At 46.2% G+C, this 17873-nt stretch overlaps 1 protein-coding gene across 5 annotated transcripts in view; it reads left to right on the forward strand.

Annotated features, from left to right (window-relative positions):
• Positions 1-10571, forward strand: part of LOC138783804 (integrin beta-1-A-like) — a 29062-nt gene extending 18491 nt beyond the window's left edge. For 3 of the 5 annotated variants that reach the window (XM_069958965.1, XM_069958964.1, XM_069958967.1), the window contains 4 exons: positions 4916-5115; positions 6186-6424; positions 6509-6712; positions 9661-10570. In XM_069958965.1, the coding sequence (XP_069815066.1) occupies positions 4916-5115; positions 6186-6424; positions 6509-6712; positions 9661-9761 (744 nt within the window). In that variant the 3' untranslated portion in view covers positions 9762-10570. Of the gene's footprint in view, positions 1-4915; positions 5116-6185; positions 6425-6508; positions 6713-9660 lie in introns of all 5 variants that reach the window. The other 2 variants (XM_069958968.1, XM_069958966.1) reach the window with 1 other exon arrangement.
• Positions 10572-17873: the final 7302 nt, after the last annotated feature.

Below are 17873 nucleotides of genomic sequence, written 5' to 3' on the forward strand. Positions count from 1 at the left end.
TTTACTATGGGCCCCTGGCTATCCACCAAGCTTGGTCCCCCCCAACCCCCTGTAACTATGGCGGCACTAACTTAAGTGTTTTTCCTCCATAATGCAGCCTGTAAAGGACCTGCAGTGTCCCAGAACATGCAGACTACTACTCCTATTATGGCCATTTCTTTTGCTGTGTCAATGCCTGTTCTGGTAAGTGTTTGCACTGGAACTGCTGCTGGTTTTCCCCTAGTATTCTCTGGTAATGTGCATTCTCATGTGTGTTCTCATGTATTCCTGTTTATTTTTACATTGTACAGTGGTATGCAAGGCTGTTGATCACGTAACCTGTAACCATGGTTCCTCCAATGGCCGACTAGCTCTGGCCAGGAGCAACCATGTGACCTCCCACTTCCTCCTAACAAGTTAGTCTTCCCCCTGCTTCCAAGCAAGGAGGATGTGTGTTGTCCCTCTCCTGCCTCAGAGGAGTTGGGCTTCTTCTCTGCAGCTCCCACTTCACCACTAGAAGTGTGGATCAGGTGCTCTGCTATATTCAAGTCTTCGGCTGTAGCTGCCTGCTCAAGTGACCGGAGTCTTCTCTCTCATCTGGGTGTCATTCCGTTATCTCTCCTCATCGCTGCAAGGATTCACAGCAAGTATTATTCTCAAGCTAATCCACCCAGCAACGCTATTTCTCTCATACTCCTACTCCCATCATCCGGCACGTATTCTCACAGCCTATGCAGCACCACTCCTGCTTTATTTGTCAAAGCCTGCTATATACCCGGTTGCATCCGGACAGAACTGTTGCTATTAGTTACCTCATCTATAATAAAACCGCTGTTACTGAACCCTGGCATTGGTGTCCACTAACTGGTGTCCTGACTAGGTGCAGCGAAGAATCGCATGCCCATCATCACCCGCAGATTCCACAGACCGGCCCTACAGCTGTGCCGCCCTCAGGCCTATACCGTGACAAGTATAACCCCTGCAGCTGCCCCGGTCATTGCCCGCTCATAACACCAGCACTGCGGAAGTGGCCCCCAGGGGCCAGGGCATCGCATTTTTGGCGTCACGAACAGGATATAGACTGTGTTGTGCCAACTGCCAGTGCCCCCAGAACTGTACTGTAACCCCCAAGAGACTTTGCCGATTGCTATGGGGGTGATCGAAGTGTTTCGGGCCCTAAACAGTACCCAAGATGGCCGCCGTCTTCTTCAATTTCTGGCTGTGCCATACCCCGGAGAGGAGGGGGTTAACAGCCATGCTGCCAAAGCGCGGGAATCGTCCGGCGCCATAGACTTTCAATTGGCTGCTCCTGATTAGCCGCCTGGGCCGGATGACGTCACTGTTGCTGGGCAGATTCTGAAACCTGATCCTCCAGCCTGGCGCTCCTCCCCTTCCTGCTACAAGTTCCGGCCAGAGCGTAGCAAGATGGCGGCCTATGAGGAGCACTTGCCTGCAGCCGCAGCACCAGTGATGCCGGAGCTGCCGGAGAACAATCCTGCCTGCCTGCTAGCGCCGCTCCCATCCTACAGCGACACCAGCTGGGCCGCTGCCCCGTCGGACGACGGAAGTCTTCGCCGGGCCTTCATCCCGCCCTCTGCTGATCAGAATGAGGGGCCCATACCTGAGACCAGCATTTCTCCGGGACCCGGTCACTCCAGCACCGCTGACCTCGCTTCTTGTACCGGAGGGTCCTCATCACCGGACAGCGAACAGATTGTAAGTGGACCGACTCTGTTGTCCTCAGTCCCTGGCCCTAAAGGGGAGAACTCTGCTAAGGCCTTCATATCCCCGGGTCTGTGGCAACCTCCAAGGCGTGATTCGCTGCCCCTGCCACCATGGATGCTCGGGCCTGGGCCTAAGATTATGCAGCTGATCGAGGACATTCAGCAGGCCCTCGCTGCCCTGTCGCCTGCCACCGCTATGCCTAGCGCTACTCCTGCAGCTTCCACTACAGCAGGCCCGCCTACTACCGCAGTCCCCTCTACTGCCCCCACTGCTGTGGCTAAGGCTGCCTCTTCTACCACGACCGTCACCTATCATGTGGCCCCCATCATCTCTCCTATCACCACGGTGACGCCCAGCATTGTAGTCACTACGGCATCCAGTGATGCTTCTGCTCCAGGCCCTTCACGCTATCGCTATCCGTGGAAGAAGAAAAAGAAGAAGCCTACTCAGGGTCCTCCAGGACATTTCTGCTAAGTATCCGCTACAGAGATGAGTCCTTAACTGTTTCTGTTGTCTAACTGTTTAATTGTTTCAGGTTCCTGCTATGCAACGTTTAAGGTTCGTGCCTGGTCCTCCTGACCAAGTTCCCTGTACTAACCAGCCATGAGCTGATGGACACTTACAATAACAAAAAGGTTCTCTAGTGCCTGTCCCAGAGCCTTTTACATGGACGATGTTCTAATTGCCTAAAAGAGACTCTACCTAACAGAGACACTTAATCCATTCCTTCTTAATGCACTTTCCTGCGATTGTGTGTTCCACACAGGGTATTATTGCACTTATTTCATTATTGCACTTTTTCTACCATTGCATTCCAGTGTTATCAAAGTCTTTGTATTTCCTCCTCTGAGTAAGCACAAGGTTACATAGATTGCCTCAGAGTAGAGTGCCTCTTTTGTAAAACAGTATATTTTTCAGTGTCTGAGTCAGATAGCTCCTCCTCTGAGTAAGAGAAGTCAGTTTACATATACCTCAGAGAAAGTCCAGTTTATGTAGGAGTGTATTTTCTCATCCAGTCTCATTATTGTGTATTATATCTATCTATAGCTGGAAAGATTTAGTTGAGCCAGTTCGTATGCAGATTTTTCTCAGATTTTCATTCAGATTTTTCTCAGATTTTCATTCAGATTCATGTGAGCCAGTTCTCCTCAAGACCTCGCAGTATTTGTTGTCCCTTGTGTTTCCTTTCCTTTTGTTTCCAGTATTTGTTCGCCTCTGTCTTGTCCCAACATAGTAGTAATCACACATAGTCTTACTTAACATTCACACTGGTCCATACATATTGCACCTTGGATACCCTTTCGTGTGTTTGGCCTATTGAGTAATTGTGTTGTATGATTGACCCGTATGCATGGGCGCCCAGATGTATGCTTGCTTTTATTATTTTGTTCTATTCTCTTTCAGGTATCCAAGACATTTCACAAACACGCCAAGATAGTACACAGGTCTTCACGTTCTCCTCCAGTAGGGTAACACATTTAACAGAAAACCTACTGTCTAACTGGCTGGAATATTGAGGGTCACCCGCCAGCAGTTAAGTTGTCCTGGCTTACACGTCAGATGGTTCACGCACTAGCTACCTGGTCGCCAGAGTACGTTAGGCACCCCTAGGTGAAGTCCTGCCACTAGGGTTTCTCATCCTCTCTCTCTTCTCACCTGTGCCTTGGGCGTGGGAAACACACACCTCATCACACTCACTCTCATCATTCATTCCTGTTGTTTAATTGTCCAGTCTATTCATGTTTGCTGCCTTCTAGATTCGCCGAGGTCGGCTCAAACTTGCTAGGGAGGTATGCAGTGTCCCAGAACATGCAGACTACTACTCCTATTATGGCCATTTCTTTTGCTGTGTCAATGCCTGTTCTGGTAAGTGTTTGCACTGCAACTGCTGCTGGTTTTCCCCTAGTATTCTCTGGTATTGTGCATTCTCATGTGTGTTCTCATGTATTCCTGTGTATTATTGCATTGTACAGTGGTATGCAAGGCTGTTGATCACGTGACCTGTAACCATGGTTCCTCCAATGGCCGACTAGCTCTGGCCAGGAGCAACCATGTGACCTTCCACTTCCTCCTAACAAGTTAGTCTTCCCCCTGCTTCCAAGCAAGGAGGATGTGTGTCGTCCCTCTCCTGCCTCAGAGGAGTTGGGCTTCTTCTCTGCAGCTCCCACTTCACCACTAGAAGTGTGGATCAGATGCTCTGCAGTATTCAAGTCTTCGGCTGTATCTGCCTGCTCAAGTGTCCGGATTCTTCTCTCTCATCTGGGTGTCATTCCGTTATCTCTCCTCATCGCTGCAAGGATTCACAGCAAGTATTACTCTCAAGCTAATCCACCCAGCAACGCTATTTCTCTCATACTCCTACTCCCATCATCCGGCACGTATTCTCACAGCCTATGCAGCACCACTCCTGCTTTATTTGTCAAAGCCTGCTATATACCCGGTTGCATCCGGACAGAACTGTTGCTACTAGTTACCTCATCTATAATAAAACCGCTGTTACTGAACCCTGGCATTGGTGTCCACCCTGACTAGGTGCAGCGAAGAATCGCATGCCCATCATCACCCGCAGATTCCACAGACCGGCCCTACAGCTGTGCCGCCCTCAGGCCTATACCGTGACAAGTATAACCCCTGCAGCTGCCCCGGTCATTGCCCGCTCATAACACCAGCACTGCGGAAGTGGCCCCCAGGGGCCAGGGCATCGCAGACCTGTGGTGACATCATTGTCACATGATAAGGTCCTTTAATATATTCTCTAATGTTACTGCATTGTCTCCTGGCTGCAGTTTTGCCCTGATTTGTGCAAAATTGTGGTAAAAAGCAGCGATTTTTATGCAAATCATGATGGAACATAAGTTTATTGGGGGGCCATGGGCCCCTCAGGAGCTTAGGGCCCCGGCTACCGCCCGAAACGGACATATTATAGTCTGCTACTGCTGAGGATTAAAGTAAGAGACATATATTCATCCTCTGTGTCTCCTGCGCAGTAGGTGGCTATCAGCAGGTTAGATTAATATAACCTGCCGATAATTCCCCTTTTAAGCTTATGCCTTGGACACTGTTTGCATAGGAATATAGGCGCATTGTGGATTCTCAGATCAGCAGCATGGTCATTATGTTGTGATTCTCAACCGGTTTCACCACTGTTACTGCAGCACGGGTGACATCGGCAGAATCTCTGTTACTTGCAAACCAGTGATTTTTGTTCTAGGTGGAGTTTGAGATCAGTGTAACTGCTCACAAGTGCTTTAAGAAAGACTGGCCTTTTATAAAAATCAAGCCTTGGGGTTTTACCGAAGAAGTAGAGATCCTTCTTGAACATATCTGTGAATGTGACTGCCATTGGACTGGCACACCCGATAGCCCACTTTGTCACCTTGGAAATGGCATCTTCGAATGTGGAGCTTGCAGGTACATTCATGTGACTGTGTTCAAGGCATCCCCCAAAAGTAAGGCACCCCCTGAAAGTAAGGCGGACCCCAAAAGTAAGGGCGTGCCTCTCACCTTTCTTCCTCCCTCCCATACTTTTCCTGTACCACTCACCTCCCTCCCTCCCCGTGCTTGTCCCGTGCATCTCACCTCTTTCCCTCCCTGTACTTTTCCCGTACTGCTTACCTCCTCCCCCTCCCCGTGCTCTGTCAGGTGCTGCTCACCTCTCTCTCTCCCTTCTCCGTGCTTGTCTAGTGCCGCTCACCTCTCTCCCACCCCATGCTTTTCCCGTGCCACTGACCTCTCTCCCTCCCCGTGCTTGTACCGTGACGCTCACCTCCCTTCCCCTCCTCCCCGCACTTGTCTGGTGCCGCTAACCTCTCTCTCTCCCTCCCCGTGCTGTCCCGTGGCGCTCACCTCTCTCCCACCCCATGCTTTTCTTGTGCCACTGACCTCTCTCCCTCCCCGTGCTTGTCCCGTGACGCTCACCTCTCTTCCCCTCCTCCCCGCACTTGTCTGGTGCCACTCACCTCTCTCCCACACTCCCTCCCTGTGCTTGTCCCATGCCCCGCACCTCCCTCTCCCCCCGGGGGGAGAGAGAACAATAAGGCATCCCCTGAAAATAAGATATAGTGCTTCTTTGGGAACAAAAAATGAATATAAGGCACTGTCTTATTTTCAGGGAAACACAGTATGTATTGAGGCTGGTAAGATCGGCAGCAGGTAACGGTACTAGGCTAATGGATGAGGGTTTCCAGATTTCATCCACGTGCTAAAGACATTTTTCAACCAACCCATGGCTTGCTTATTCTATTGTGGATTTTCACTGCTGATTTCATTCACCTTCATTGTAATGGAGTCAAATCAACAGGGAATTACTAAAATGAGAACTGTGCTGTGGTATCGGTGAAGAATTCTTTTACATGGGTGGCATAAAACATATTGAACAATGAACCATTGCATCTAGATGTGGACTTTATGGTGATCTTGAGTTGATAGTACGAAATAAACTTGTGCGCTTGTCTCACATTGAAAATTTGTTTTCTGTCCAGGTGTAATGAGGGTCATATCGGAAAACATTGTGAGTGCAGCACAGATCAGGTCAGCTATGAAGATATGGATGCTCAGTGCCGGAAGGAGAACAGCTCTGATATCTGCAGCAACAACGGTGACTGTATCTGTGGGCAATGTGTATGTAAGAAGAGGGATAACCCCAATGAGGTCTATTCTGGCAAATACTGCGAATGTGACAATTATAACTGTGACCGATACAATGGACTGATCTGCGGACGTAAGCATGAGCACTGATACTCCTATGTGATCTACTCTTTTCCTGTAGTATCAGATCATGATGATTTTGTTCTCTTTGATCCAGATAATGGAATTTGCCAATGCAGAGTATGCGAGTGTTTCCCCAACTTCTCTGGAAGTGCGTGTGGCTGCTCGGAGGACAAGTCTACGTGTGTCGCGTCAAATGGGCAGTTGTGCAACGGTAGAGGCGTCTGTGAATGCGGAAAGTGTAAATGTACCAATCCTAACTTTTATGGAGACACCTGTGAGAAATGTCGGACCTGCGCAGGTAATTTCCACTAAAGACACAGAGTATTAAGATGGGGTCCTCCTCTCTTCAGCAATTAGTATTCAAATTCTTTATATGATATTTGATGCTTTATATAACTAGTGCTGCAGTGTCCCAGAACAGACCCTCTTATCCTCACACTTTTATTATAACCAGTTCTTTTCTGGAAAGCTATGGTCCACTGCAAAATGCGAGTATTTTGTCACCCCTCTCAGTGTTCAGGTCTGCTATTCCATTCATTTCTTGTATGCATATTCAGTTATCAGTGCCTAATGGTATTATGTCGCCCCCCAGTGTTCAAGTATGGTACTTCTCATGTATATTTCTCTGTATATGCCTAATGGTGTGATGATGCAAAGGCTAGTGTATCACGTGACTGTGCCCTGTTGCCATGGTACCCCCAATGGTCATCGAGCTTTGGCTGGGGTTACCATGTGACTTCCTGTTCTACCTCAGTCTATTCCCTACCACAGAGGGGATAGGTTGTGTCTGTCCTCTCTCCCTGCTAAGAGAGAGGACTGTGTGTGCTCTGCTGCTCCAGTCCACTGGCTGTGTTCCTGTCTCATCTATTCTCAAGATTCTCATCTGGGTGCCGATTCTTCAATCATTCCTCTCATCATCTTCTCTAATCATCAACAGCAAGTATTTCATTCAAGTCTCATTCCACACAGCATCTCATCTTCAGTTTCACTACTACTCCCATGATTCAGTACACTACCATCACAGCCTATTGCAGCATCACCCATTACTCTGTCTTATCCAAGTCTGCCTTATACCCGGTTGCATCCGGAGAGACTGTTGCTACTAGTTACCACCGTTACAATAAATACACAACTACCGTTGTTTCTGAACCTTGGCATTGGTGTAATTATTGGTGCCCTGACTAAGGACAACGAAGAATCGCATGCCTAGTCTCCGCTCGGTCAGGAGCCCGGTTTCCAGCTGTGACCCTTCGTGCCTAAACCGTGACAACCGTCTAGCTAGCAGCTGCCTCGGTTCCTGCCAGTAACAACACCTATCAGCGGAGTGGCCCCTAGGGGCCCGGGCATCGCAAGTGCCACCTTCTGTGATTAGATTGGAGGCCCTAGTTTTCCTGGCTAAGGGCTCTTTCAGTGGGGAATCCCTGGCTTCTGGAAATTTGGACTTTTTTAGTGCAAGGAGCGATAGTCCATTCCCAGGTCAGCATTCTTCACTTAACAGCTTGGCCCTTGAAAGGCTAGCCTTGAAGATTACGGGTCTGGAGGATGCAGTGATTCTCCCCTCCTTGCAGAAAAGTAGGAAGTTGGTCTCAGTTTTGTGGGCCTAATAAAGCAGCCAAGGCCAATAGGGATTAAAGGGATTTCGGAATTTATGTCCAATAGCTGCACAGTGGCTCCGATGTTGCGGAGACACTAAGTAGCTATTGGACATCGCATGCGGGCGTAGTTTCACCCACATGCGATCTAGACCAGGCGTGTCAAACTCTGACCAGCAGGCCAAATCTATTGATTTCCTAGAGCTGGGCCGCCAATAGGACATTGCAACAGATTATAATATGGGTGATGTTCCAAACTTCCCATATTATAATCTGTTGCAATGTCCTAACTTCTAGAATGCACTTGGCACAGGGTGTGAGTGGGTGATGTCACCATGCTGCATTTAATTTTATATTAATTTAAATTTTTTATTGCATTTAATAGAAGACAGTGTTGTGTTCCGACACAGGCAGCGTCTGTGCCAGGCGTAGGCTACTGTATGGTACACTAATGTGAGGATTGGCTATTATATGGTATACTACTGTAGGGGGCTGGCTACTACTGTATGTGGGACACTATTGTGGGGGGCTAGCTACCATATGGGTCATTATTGAGGGGGCTAGCTACTATATGGGACACTGTTGTGGGGGCTGGCTACTATATGGGGTATTATTGAGGGGGCTGGCTACTATATGGGACACTATTGTAGGGGCTGGCTACTATATGGGACATTATTGAGGGGGCTGGCTACTATATGGGACACTATTATAGGGGCTGGCTACTATATGAGGCATTATTGAGGGGGCTGGCTACTATATGGGGAACAATTGCGGGAGCTGGCTACTATATGGGACACTATTGTGGGAGCTGGCTACTTTATGGGACACTATTGTGGGAGCTGGCTACTTTATGAAGCACTATGTGAGGCACTATATGAAGCACCATTGTGGGGCTGACTTCTATATATGGCACCATTGTGGGGGGTACTATGTGGGACACTATTGTGGGGACTTACCATATCATCCATTGTAGTGCAAAGCACTGGATGACGCCAGGAGCGCTGCACTCCACTCTGAAGGTTACAGAAATGCCGCTTCAACAAATATCAAGGACTTTGTCCAAGTTTTTATTTTTGGCCCACTGTGTGTTTGAGTATGAGATCCCTAATGTAGACCAACTCCTCCATGTCTTGGAATGGGAAGGGACTTCAAAAGTTTAAGGTGGGGAGCAGAATGCAGTAGCCGTCCTCTTCTCCGGAACAACCCCTTTAAGCAGGCCATCTCTATGGCAAATGAGAATTCAAGACTTACTTCTCCATCAGGGTTTGGAGCCCTTTTCACCTGGACTCTTGCTGCAAATCAGCAAGTGCCTATACCAGTGATTGTGTTTTCTTGAACCATGATGGCACCCTTATAATCTCACCTCTTACGTGTGATGGCTATTTATGGTTTCAAAAACACAGGGACCCCAATAGAACCCAATGGGCCCATTATAACACATTGGGATCTGGTAGGATTCATTTAAATGACCTTTCATACTAGTCATAATCCACTAAGAACAGACAGCATGCAGGGGCGTGGGCCCTGGTGCAAAATTTCAGCCCCCCTCCCCCATCAGATGCAGTCAGAAGCAAAATAAACTGTTATATTCGGTGATTCACAGATGACGTCTTCACTGATCGGAGTCATTATTTTCACTCTCTTCTCCGTCTAGCCGAGGCTGACAAGAATTCTTCTGGTCACATCTCATCCATGCAGAATTTGCTGCCCAGATGTCTTTGGATCCTTACTATCTATACTATCTGCTACTATTGACACAAAATGCCGCTTGTGTGATTCCTGATCTGAATATTTATTCCACTGGCACTCCAAGGGATTATCTGAATGTAAAAAAAATGTACAGTCTGTTATTGTCAGAAAATAAAAATATGGTATCCTGACCTGTTTTATCTCTGTTATGTACCGTGCCACAGTTCTCTCTAATGTACCATGTCACTGTCCTCTCTAATGTACTGTGCCACTGTCTACTAATCATCATTTCCTAATCTGCGGCTCTCCAGCGGTTGCAAAACTACAACTCAACCATCATGAGCTATCAGTGGGACATGATAGGGGTTGTAATTCTGCAACCTGGTGAGCCACAGGTTAGGTAACACAGTCCATATTACTCTACCCCCTGGTAATGCTCACCTCTCCTGGCTCCTGCTGGTCTCCGGTGCTCTGACCTCCTCTGGTCAGGTCTAGGTGCTGTGTAATGTGGGCAGAGCTAATCGCTCTTCTGTGCGTCACTGAAACCGATCATGTGAACTCTTATCATAGCATAGAATATCGTGGCACTATAGAAATAAAATTATTATTAACTCTTTACTGGTCAGAGAGGCTGTAAACGTTTGTTGCCCTCCACTTTGAACAAGGGGTTTGCTTATTATAAAGGCAGAAAATTGTTCATTTTTTTATGTTTCAAAATTTCGTAATTTTGAAAGAATGTAAAATAATTTTTTTTCTTTATCCAACTATTAAAAAGAACTAACTTTTCTGTAGTAAAATGATTTCATTATTTTGTTATTATTTTGTATTTTCCAAAAATTTTGTGAAACTTATTTTTTTATAGACATTTTTATTTTGTATTTGGCATAAACTGCAATAAACATTCATTACAAAAAAATTCCCACATTTGCATTATTTTCTTAATAGTAATTATATTTTATCCATCCTTGTCCGAACAGCAATATTCTACATGTCTGCTTGTATCATTGGATATAGTAGGCCTCCGAGCCTGAACAGAAAGCCATAGTCTCATAGGAGTCTCTGCTTACTTTTAAGACTGGTAATGAGAATAAAAACTGCAAAGTTTCAGGATTATAAAATGTAGACAATAAAATGGAAAAATATATTTTAAAAAAATATATTTAACATAAAACCTTGCTAATAGCTAAATTACTGGTGAAGCATACCCTTTAAAGACTTAGTGGCCCAAATGTACTTAAAGGGTATTTGGCTCAAAAATAACTTTTTGCTGCCCATGGTGACACTAACAATTCCTTCCATACCGTGTTTCCCCGAAAATAGGACATCCTCCTAAAATAAGGCCCCCCCACTATCCTAGCAAGTAGCCTAAAGTAAGACATCCCCCCGAAAGTAAGGCACCCCAACCGACCGCAACCCCCGCGACTCACCTAATCTCCTCGTGGACCATGACATCCAGCATACTGACATCCCCACGTCCTGCCGCACATCCCACCCCCACGCTTCCCGATGTCCTGTCGTATGCTGTCATGCTCCTACAGAACGTCGGTGAGTTTGCTGAGAAGAGCCGGGAGGAGAGTCGGGGGGGTAAAGCCTGGAGGAGAGCCAAAGGTAAGGCCGGGAGGAGAGCCGGAGGGAAAGGGTGGAAGAAGAGACGGAGGGGAAGGCCGGAAGGAGAGCCAGAGGCGGGGAGAGAAATAAGACATCCCCCAAAAATAAGACATAGTCTAATGTGTGTAACTATTCTAATGGGAATTGGTGTGTTGCAATAGCTTGTGACTGATTCATTAAAAAGTAGCACTGCCATAGTGAATGTATCTAAGTAAAAAGTTGCAAAAATTGCGTAATTATTGCGTAAGCCTGCACCTATTTGTGTGACTTTCTAAAAAGTTGCAAGTGATAAATTAGGCGCTAATCCCAGATTATGTGAACTTTTTGGTTAATACTCAAAACAGGCAGATAAAAAAAAAAAAGTTGCATCTAAAAAATATTCACCCATTGAATACTGATTCATAAATAAAACTTAGACCAAAAATGGGCAAAAAATTATTCACCTAAAAGTAGGCACAAAACCCTTGGTAAATTTCCCCCATAGTGCCTCTTTGGGATCAAAAATTAATATAAGACACTGTCCTATTTTCGAGGAAACACGGAACATATTATTAATATCTATTCAGTCTCCTTCCTCAGTTGTGAGCTGCTGCTTTCTACTTAAAACACAAAAAAACTGTGTCTGAGCTCTTCTCTACCCCCCCATCCTCCTCCCCCCTCCCTTCTGAAACGACTGATGTTAACAAGTCCCTGGCAGGCTTTATTTGCAACTTTGTTCATCAACAACTTGACCTCAGATTAACCCTCCCAGCTTTACAAAGAAGCTACAAAGTTTCGGATACAGCCTGCAAGGGAGTTGTTTACATCAGCTGTCTCAGTTTTTTGTGTCTTAAGCAGAAAGCAGCAGCTTAGAACTAGGAGAAGGAGACTGAAGCGATATAACCAGTTATAGAGGGGATTATTAGTCTCACCATGGGCAGCAATATATGAAAAGTTATGTTTCAGCAGAATACCCCTTTAATTTACTATGTGCAAACATAAAGTTTACGGTCTTCAAATGTGCCAGACTTATCACTGTGGCATACGCTATTTTTTTAATTTGTGGCACCTGACAACTGTCTATTTGAGTTTTAGACCAACTATACGATTGCCTAAAATGCACTGTACTTGGCTGTACTTTATCTCAAATTGAAGAGTTGCATGCAACAAGTTTGTCTTCTTGCGCTGCCCATTAATCTTGGGGACTAGTATGGGCCCAACCTTTGGTCCTAACTACACAGGGAAATTATTGGCCAAAAAGGTTTATTTATGTATTAGAGCTATAGTGATCAGCCAACAAACAAACGCTTGTCCATTGGCTGGTCTGGTTGGTCCTACCCATCAAATAATCATTGGCCCTCGACCCAACATCTCCCTGTGTAATATGATTGTATTCCGAGCGCCATTCTATGAGAGCGTTAGCTTAGTCAGTGGCTCGGGCTGTGTAATAAAACACCTATAAAATCAACCTAAAAAGTCACAAAAAGCTTAAAAATTTGACACTCATTTAGAAGCTAAAATCATAGTTTTCGTCAGGACCAGCTATCTACTACTCTCCCCTGACAGCAGATGCTGGGGGGGATAAGCATTGGTAAGTTGGATTACTACATCCCGTATCCCTTAGTTCTCGGACAAGATTAGCCGAACACATACACGCTTGACCAAGCATACAAGTGTATGGGGGACTCAGGAAACATAGTGCTCAGCCGAATGCTATGTGAATTACCATGCCGGCCTTGATTGAAGTACACTTCAGATCTTTGTATGCAAATGCTTTGCCTGCTTTATACTGGTCCAGAGTTTCACCACAGCCTCTTCTCCTCTCACAGTGAAAGCTGCATTTACATGTCTGCTGGTTTACACTTGGAATCCATCAGACATTTCTAATTCTAATTTACTGAGGACATGTTTATGCCGATCCAGCAAACACAGAAATAATGGGGACAGAGGGAAATGAATAGCGGATGGATGTAAGTGGAGTAGAAGACATGATATCACTTGATTTGCAGGAATTAAAGGGAATCTATCAGCTATATATCATGCTCATGTCAGGGTGTCCTGGGGTCTGGGAATATGGCAGTCCCTTCTCTCGACCCGCAACCCCTGTCCCTACCTGCTTGCCCCCCTAGGCTAAACCCTAGGGCAGCAACTGGGCGACAGTCCCTAGCCTAACTAGGGATGTGGGGAGGTAACAGAACACACAGACAGGTATATACAAACAGGTCAGGCAGTCCGAGTCGGCAACAGGAGGTCACGTCAAAATCCAAATCAGCAAACAAAGGGTAAACAGAGTCCGGTCCAAGGTCAAGCACAAGAGGTAACGCAGTACAGAGGATGAGGCAGAGGCCAAGTCCAAGTCCAAATGTCAAACAACAAGCAGAACAATACGATATACTGGCAATTACAGGGAGTAATTCACCAGCTTAAATGCTACCAGAGCTCCCGCCCCAGCCCCTGATAGGAGCAAGGAGTCTGACAGCAGCATGAGACACCAATAGCAGCCAGGGAGCCCTCCCCTGTACTCAGACAGGAGCAAGCCTCAGGAGAATGCAACACCTGAAGGCTTAACCCCACGAGCACCAGAGAGGAGTCAGGAAAAGTATGAAGCCGGGTGTTGGCTCCCTGGCAGCATAGTATGAAGTGTGTGAATCAGGTCAAAGGGATAGGGCGTCGGCTGGTTCTTCCAGCCGAATTCAAAAACATTGAACGAACTCTAACAGCTCAGAGCTGAAGACAGCTGATAAAGAAAATTATACCTGTTATAAAATCATGTTTTCCTTCCAAGCCTAAGTGGCATTGAGGCTGTGCTTATACAGGGGCTGGCTGGCAAATTTTAGCCTGGGGGGCAAGCACACAGCACTGGCCCATGAGTAGCCGCCTCGTGGCCCATCCTTCAAGGACCACTCTAGGCCCTCATTTATTACGCTCCCCACATCAGTGCAGGGAAGGTAGATGCCACCCACTCCAATACTTTCTCCAGTAGCACTGTTCTCACACTTCGGATAACACATTCGGCCCTTCCAGTAATTTGTAAACAGGGAATTCCTACTGCTCGCTGTGACGGGGTCGGGGATCTCTTTACTGTATAAGTATATGGGACGGCTCAGCGTTGACACGGAACCATCCCATAGACTTACATTGACAAGGTGACTTCTGGCCCCTTCACACAGAGCAGTAGGAATTCCCTGTCACAAATGACCAGAAGGGAAGGAGACGTTACCCCAATGGTTGGAACATCGCCGCTGGCAGAAGTACAGGCCTGGGGTGCCATCTACCGTCCCTGCACTGATGTGGGGTGGGTAATAATAGGTAAGGGCTGGAGTGCTCCTTAAAGGGAACCAATTAGCACAATTGTGGTGATATGGTTTTCCGCTGCACAGTATAGATATACTATGCAGCTCCCCGAGGCTACCAGCCACTGAGTATAAGATGGTGGGAAAGCTGGGTGACCTCCATCTTACTGAGTATAAGATTGTGGGAAAGCTGGGTGACCATAATATACTGAGTATAAAATGGTGGGAAAGCTGGGTGACCATATTATACTGAGTGAAAGATATTGGGGAAGCTGGGTGACCTCCATTTTACTGACTACAAGATGCTGGGAAAGCTGGGTGACCTCCAACATACTGACTACTATATAATATGCTCCAAAATACCCTACAAACTGTGTATATTGTTCTGTATGAGTGCGTATTGTTCTGTATGGGTGTATATTGTTCTGTATGAGTGCGTATTGTTCTGTATGGGTGTATATTGTTCTGTATGAGTGCGTATTGTTCTGTATGAGTGCGTATTGTTCTGTATGGGTGTATATTGCACTGTATGGTTCTGTATGGGTGTATATTGTTCTGTATGGTTCTGTATGGGTGTGTATTGTTCTGTATGGGTGTATATTGCACTGTATGGTTCTGTATGGGTGTATATTGTACTGTATGGTTCTGTATGGGTGTATATTGTACTGTATGGTTCTGTATGGGTGTATATTGTTCTGTATGGTTCTGTATAAGTGTGTATTGTTCTGTATGGGTGTATATTGCACTGTATGGTTCTGTATGGGTGTGTATTGTACTGTATGGGTGTATATTGTGCTGTATGGGTGTATATTGTGCTGTATGGGTGTATATTGTACTGTATGGTTCTGTATGGGTGTATATTGTTCTGTATGGGTGTATATTGTTCTGTATAGGTGTATATTGTACTGTATGGTTCTGTATAGGTGTACTGTATATTGTTCTGTATGGTTTTGTATAGGTGTATATTGTTCTGTATTGGTGTATATTGTTCTGTATGGGTGTATATTGTTCTGTATGGTTCTGTATGGGTGCGTATTGTTCTGTATGGGTGTATATTGTTCTGTATGGGTGTATATTGTACTGTATGGTTCTGTATGAGTGTAAATTGTTCTGTATGGGTGTATATTGTTCTGTATTGGTGTATATTGTTCTGTATGAGTGTATATTGTTCTGTATGGTTCTGTATGGGTGTATATTGTTCTGTATGGTTCTGTATGGGTGAGTATTGTTCTGTATGTGTGTATATTGTACTGTATGGGTGTATATTGCACTGTATGGTTCTGTATGGGTGTATATTGTTCTGTATTGGTGTATATTGTTCTGTATGGGTGTATATTGTTCTGTATGGTTCTGTTTGAGTGTAAATTGTTCTGTATGGGTGTATATTGTTCTGTATGAGTGTATATTGTACTGTATGGTTCTGTATGGGTGTATATTGTACTGTATGGTTCTGTATTGGTGTATATTGTTCTGTATGGGTGTATATTGTTCTGTATGGTTCTGTACAGGTGTATATTGTTCTGTATGGGTGTATATTGTACTGTATGTTCTGTATGGGTGTATATGGTTCTGTATGAGTGTAAATTGTTCTGTATGGGTGTATATTGTTCTGTATGGGTGTATATTGTTCTGTATGGTTGTATATTGTTCTGTATAGGTGTATATTCTTCTGTATAGGTGTATATTGTTCTGTATGGTTCTGTTTGAGTGCGTATTGTTCTGTATGAGTGCGTATTGTTCTGTATGGGTGTATATTGTTCTGTATGGGTGCGTATTGTTCTGTATGGGTGCGTATTGTTCTGTATGGGTGCGTATTGTTCTGTATGGGTGCGTATTGTTCTGTATAGGTGTATATTGTTCTGCATAGGTGTATATTGTTCTGTATGGTTCTGTATGAGTGCGTATTGTTCTGTATGGGTGTATATTGTTCTGTATGAGTGTGTATTGTTCTGTATGGGTGTATATTGTTCTGTATGAGTGCGTATTGTTCTGTATGGGTGTATATTGTTCTGTATGAGTGCGTATTATTCTGTATGGGTGTATATTGTTCTGTATGGGTGCGTATTGTTCTGTATGGGTGTATATTGTTCTGTATGGGTGCGTATTGTTCTGTATGGTTCTGTATGACCGTATATTGTTCTCTATGAGTGTGTATCATTCTGTGTGTGGGGGCACAGCAGTCTGAAATGTGTGTGTGTGGGGGGGGGAGGGGGGGGCAAAGCAGCCTGAAAAGGGGGGGGACCGCAGCCTGAAGGGGGGGGGACCGCAGCGTGAAGGGGGGGCACAGCAGCCTAAAAGGGGGGGGAGGGGCACAGCAGCCTGAAGGGGGGGCACAGCAGCCTGAAGGGGGGACACAGCAGCCTGAAAGGGGGGGGGGGGAGAGGCAAAGCAGCCTGAAAAGGAGAACACAGCAGTCTGGGGGGAAGGCTCACACAGCAGCCTTAGGAGGTACATATCAACTACAGGTGCAGAGGGGCAATGCAGCCTGTGGAAGAGGGTGCAGTTATAGGGGGTAAAGGGCAGCAGGTACAGGGGGTTGGGGGAACAGATGCTAGTGTGTGTGTTTGCCTCTGTCAGCCCAGCCCAGCAGACAGCCCTCTCCTCTCTGTCCCGACCTCCCTCTTATCTACAACCCGAAGTACCTGCATTTATAGCTGCTGAGCAGAGAGCAGGACACGAGGGGGATGGTCAGGGAGCAGGAGCCTGGAGCTGGAGGTTAGCAGCAGCCAGCCTCCTCCTCTCCACACTGTGTAATACAGGAAGTCCCGGGCCAGGAGGAACATGGGACGGTACACAGGGGGCGGGGCTTAACGGGGGCGGGGAGCAGCTTCAGCTGCCACTAGCATCACAGAGCGGCCCTGCAGCACAGGCAGAGATGAGAGCGCTGGGGCGGTAAGCAGCCTCAGTGCGGCCCTGTAATGTACTGGGGAAGGCCGGCCCGGGGGGCAGATGCCACCCTGCCCCCCGGCCCAGCCCGCCCCTGCTAATAGACATACTAACCAACCTTCCCAATAAATACTAGACACTGGAATAATGTCCTCCTCCAAAACCTCAGACAAGGTCCACAACACATTAGATAAGTCATTTTAAAATTAAGCTCCTCCCAGCAAGATGAATAAAGGCAGGTACATCCTGTGACCATATTTAAACAAAATTAACAATAATAATAATAATAATAATAATAATAATCTGATTTTAATATTTCCATTTTACAAGTGTAGTTTTCTCATATTGGTATTTCAACACAGATTCCGACTGCAGTGATCAAATATCACCACTAGATGTCACTAGAGCTTTA

The sequence above is a fragment of the Dendropsophus ebraccatus genome, chromosome 2 (genome assembly GCF_027789765.1).
Source record: "Dendropsophus ebraccatus isolate aDenEbr1 chromosome 2, aDenEbr1.pat, whole genome shotgun sequence".
NCBI lineage: Eukaryota > Metazoa > Chordata > Amphibia > Anura > Hylidae > Dendropsophus > Dendropsophus ebraccatus.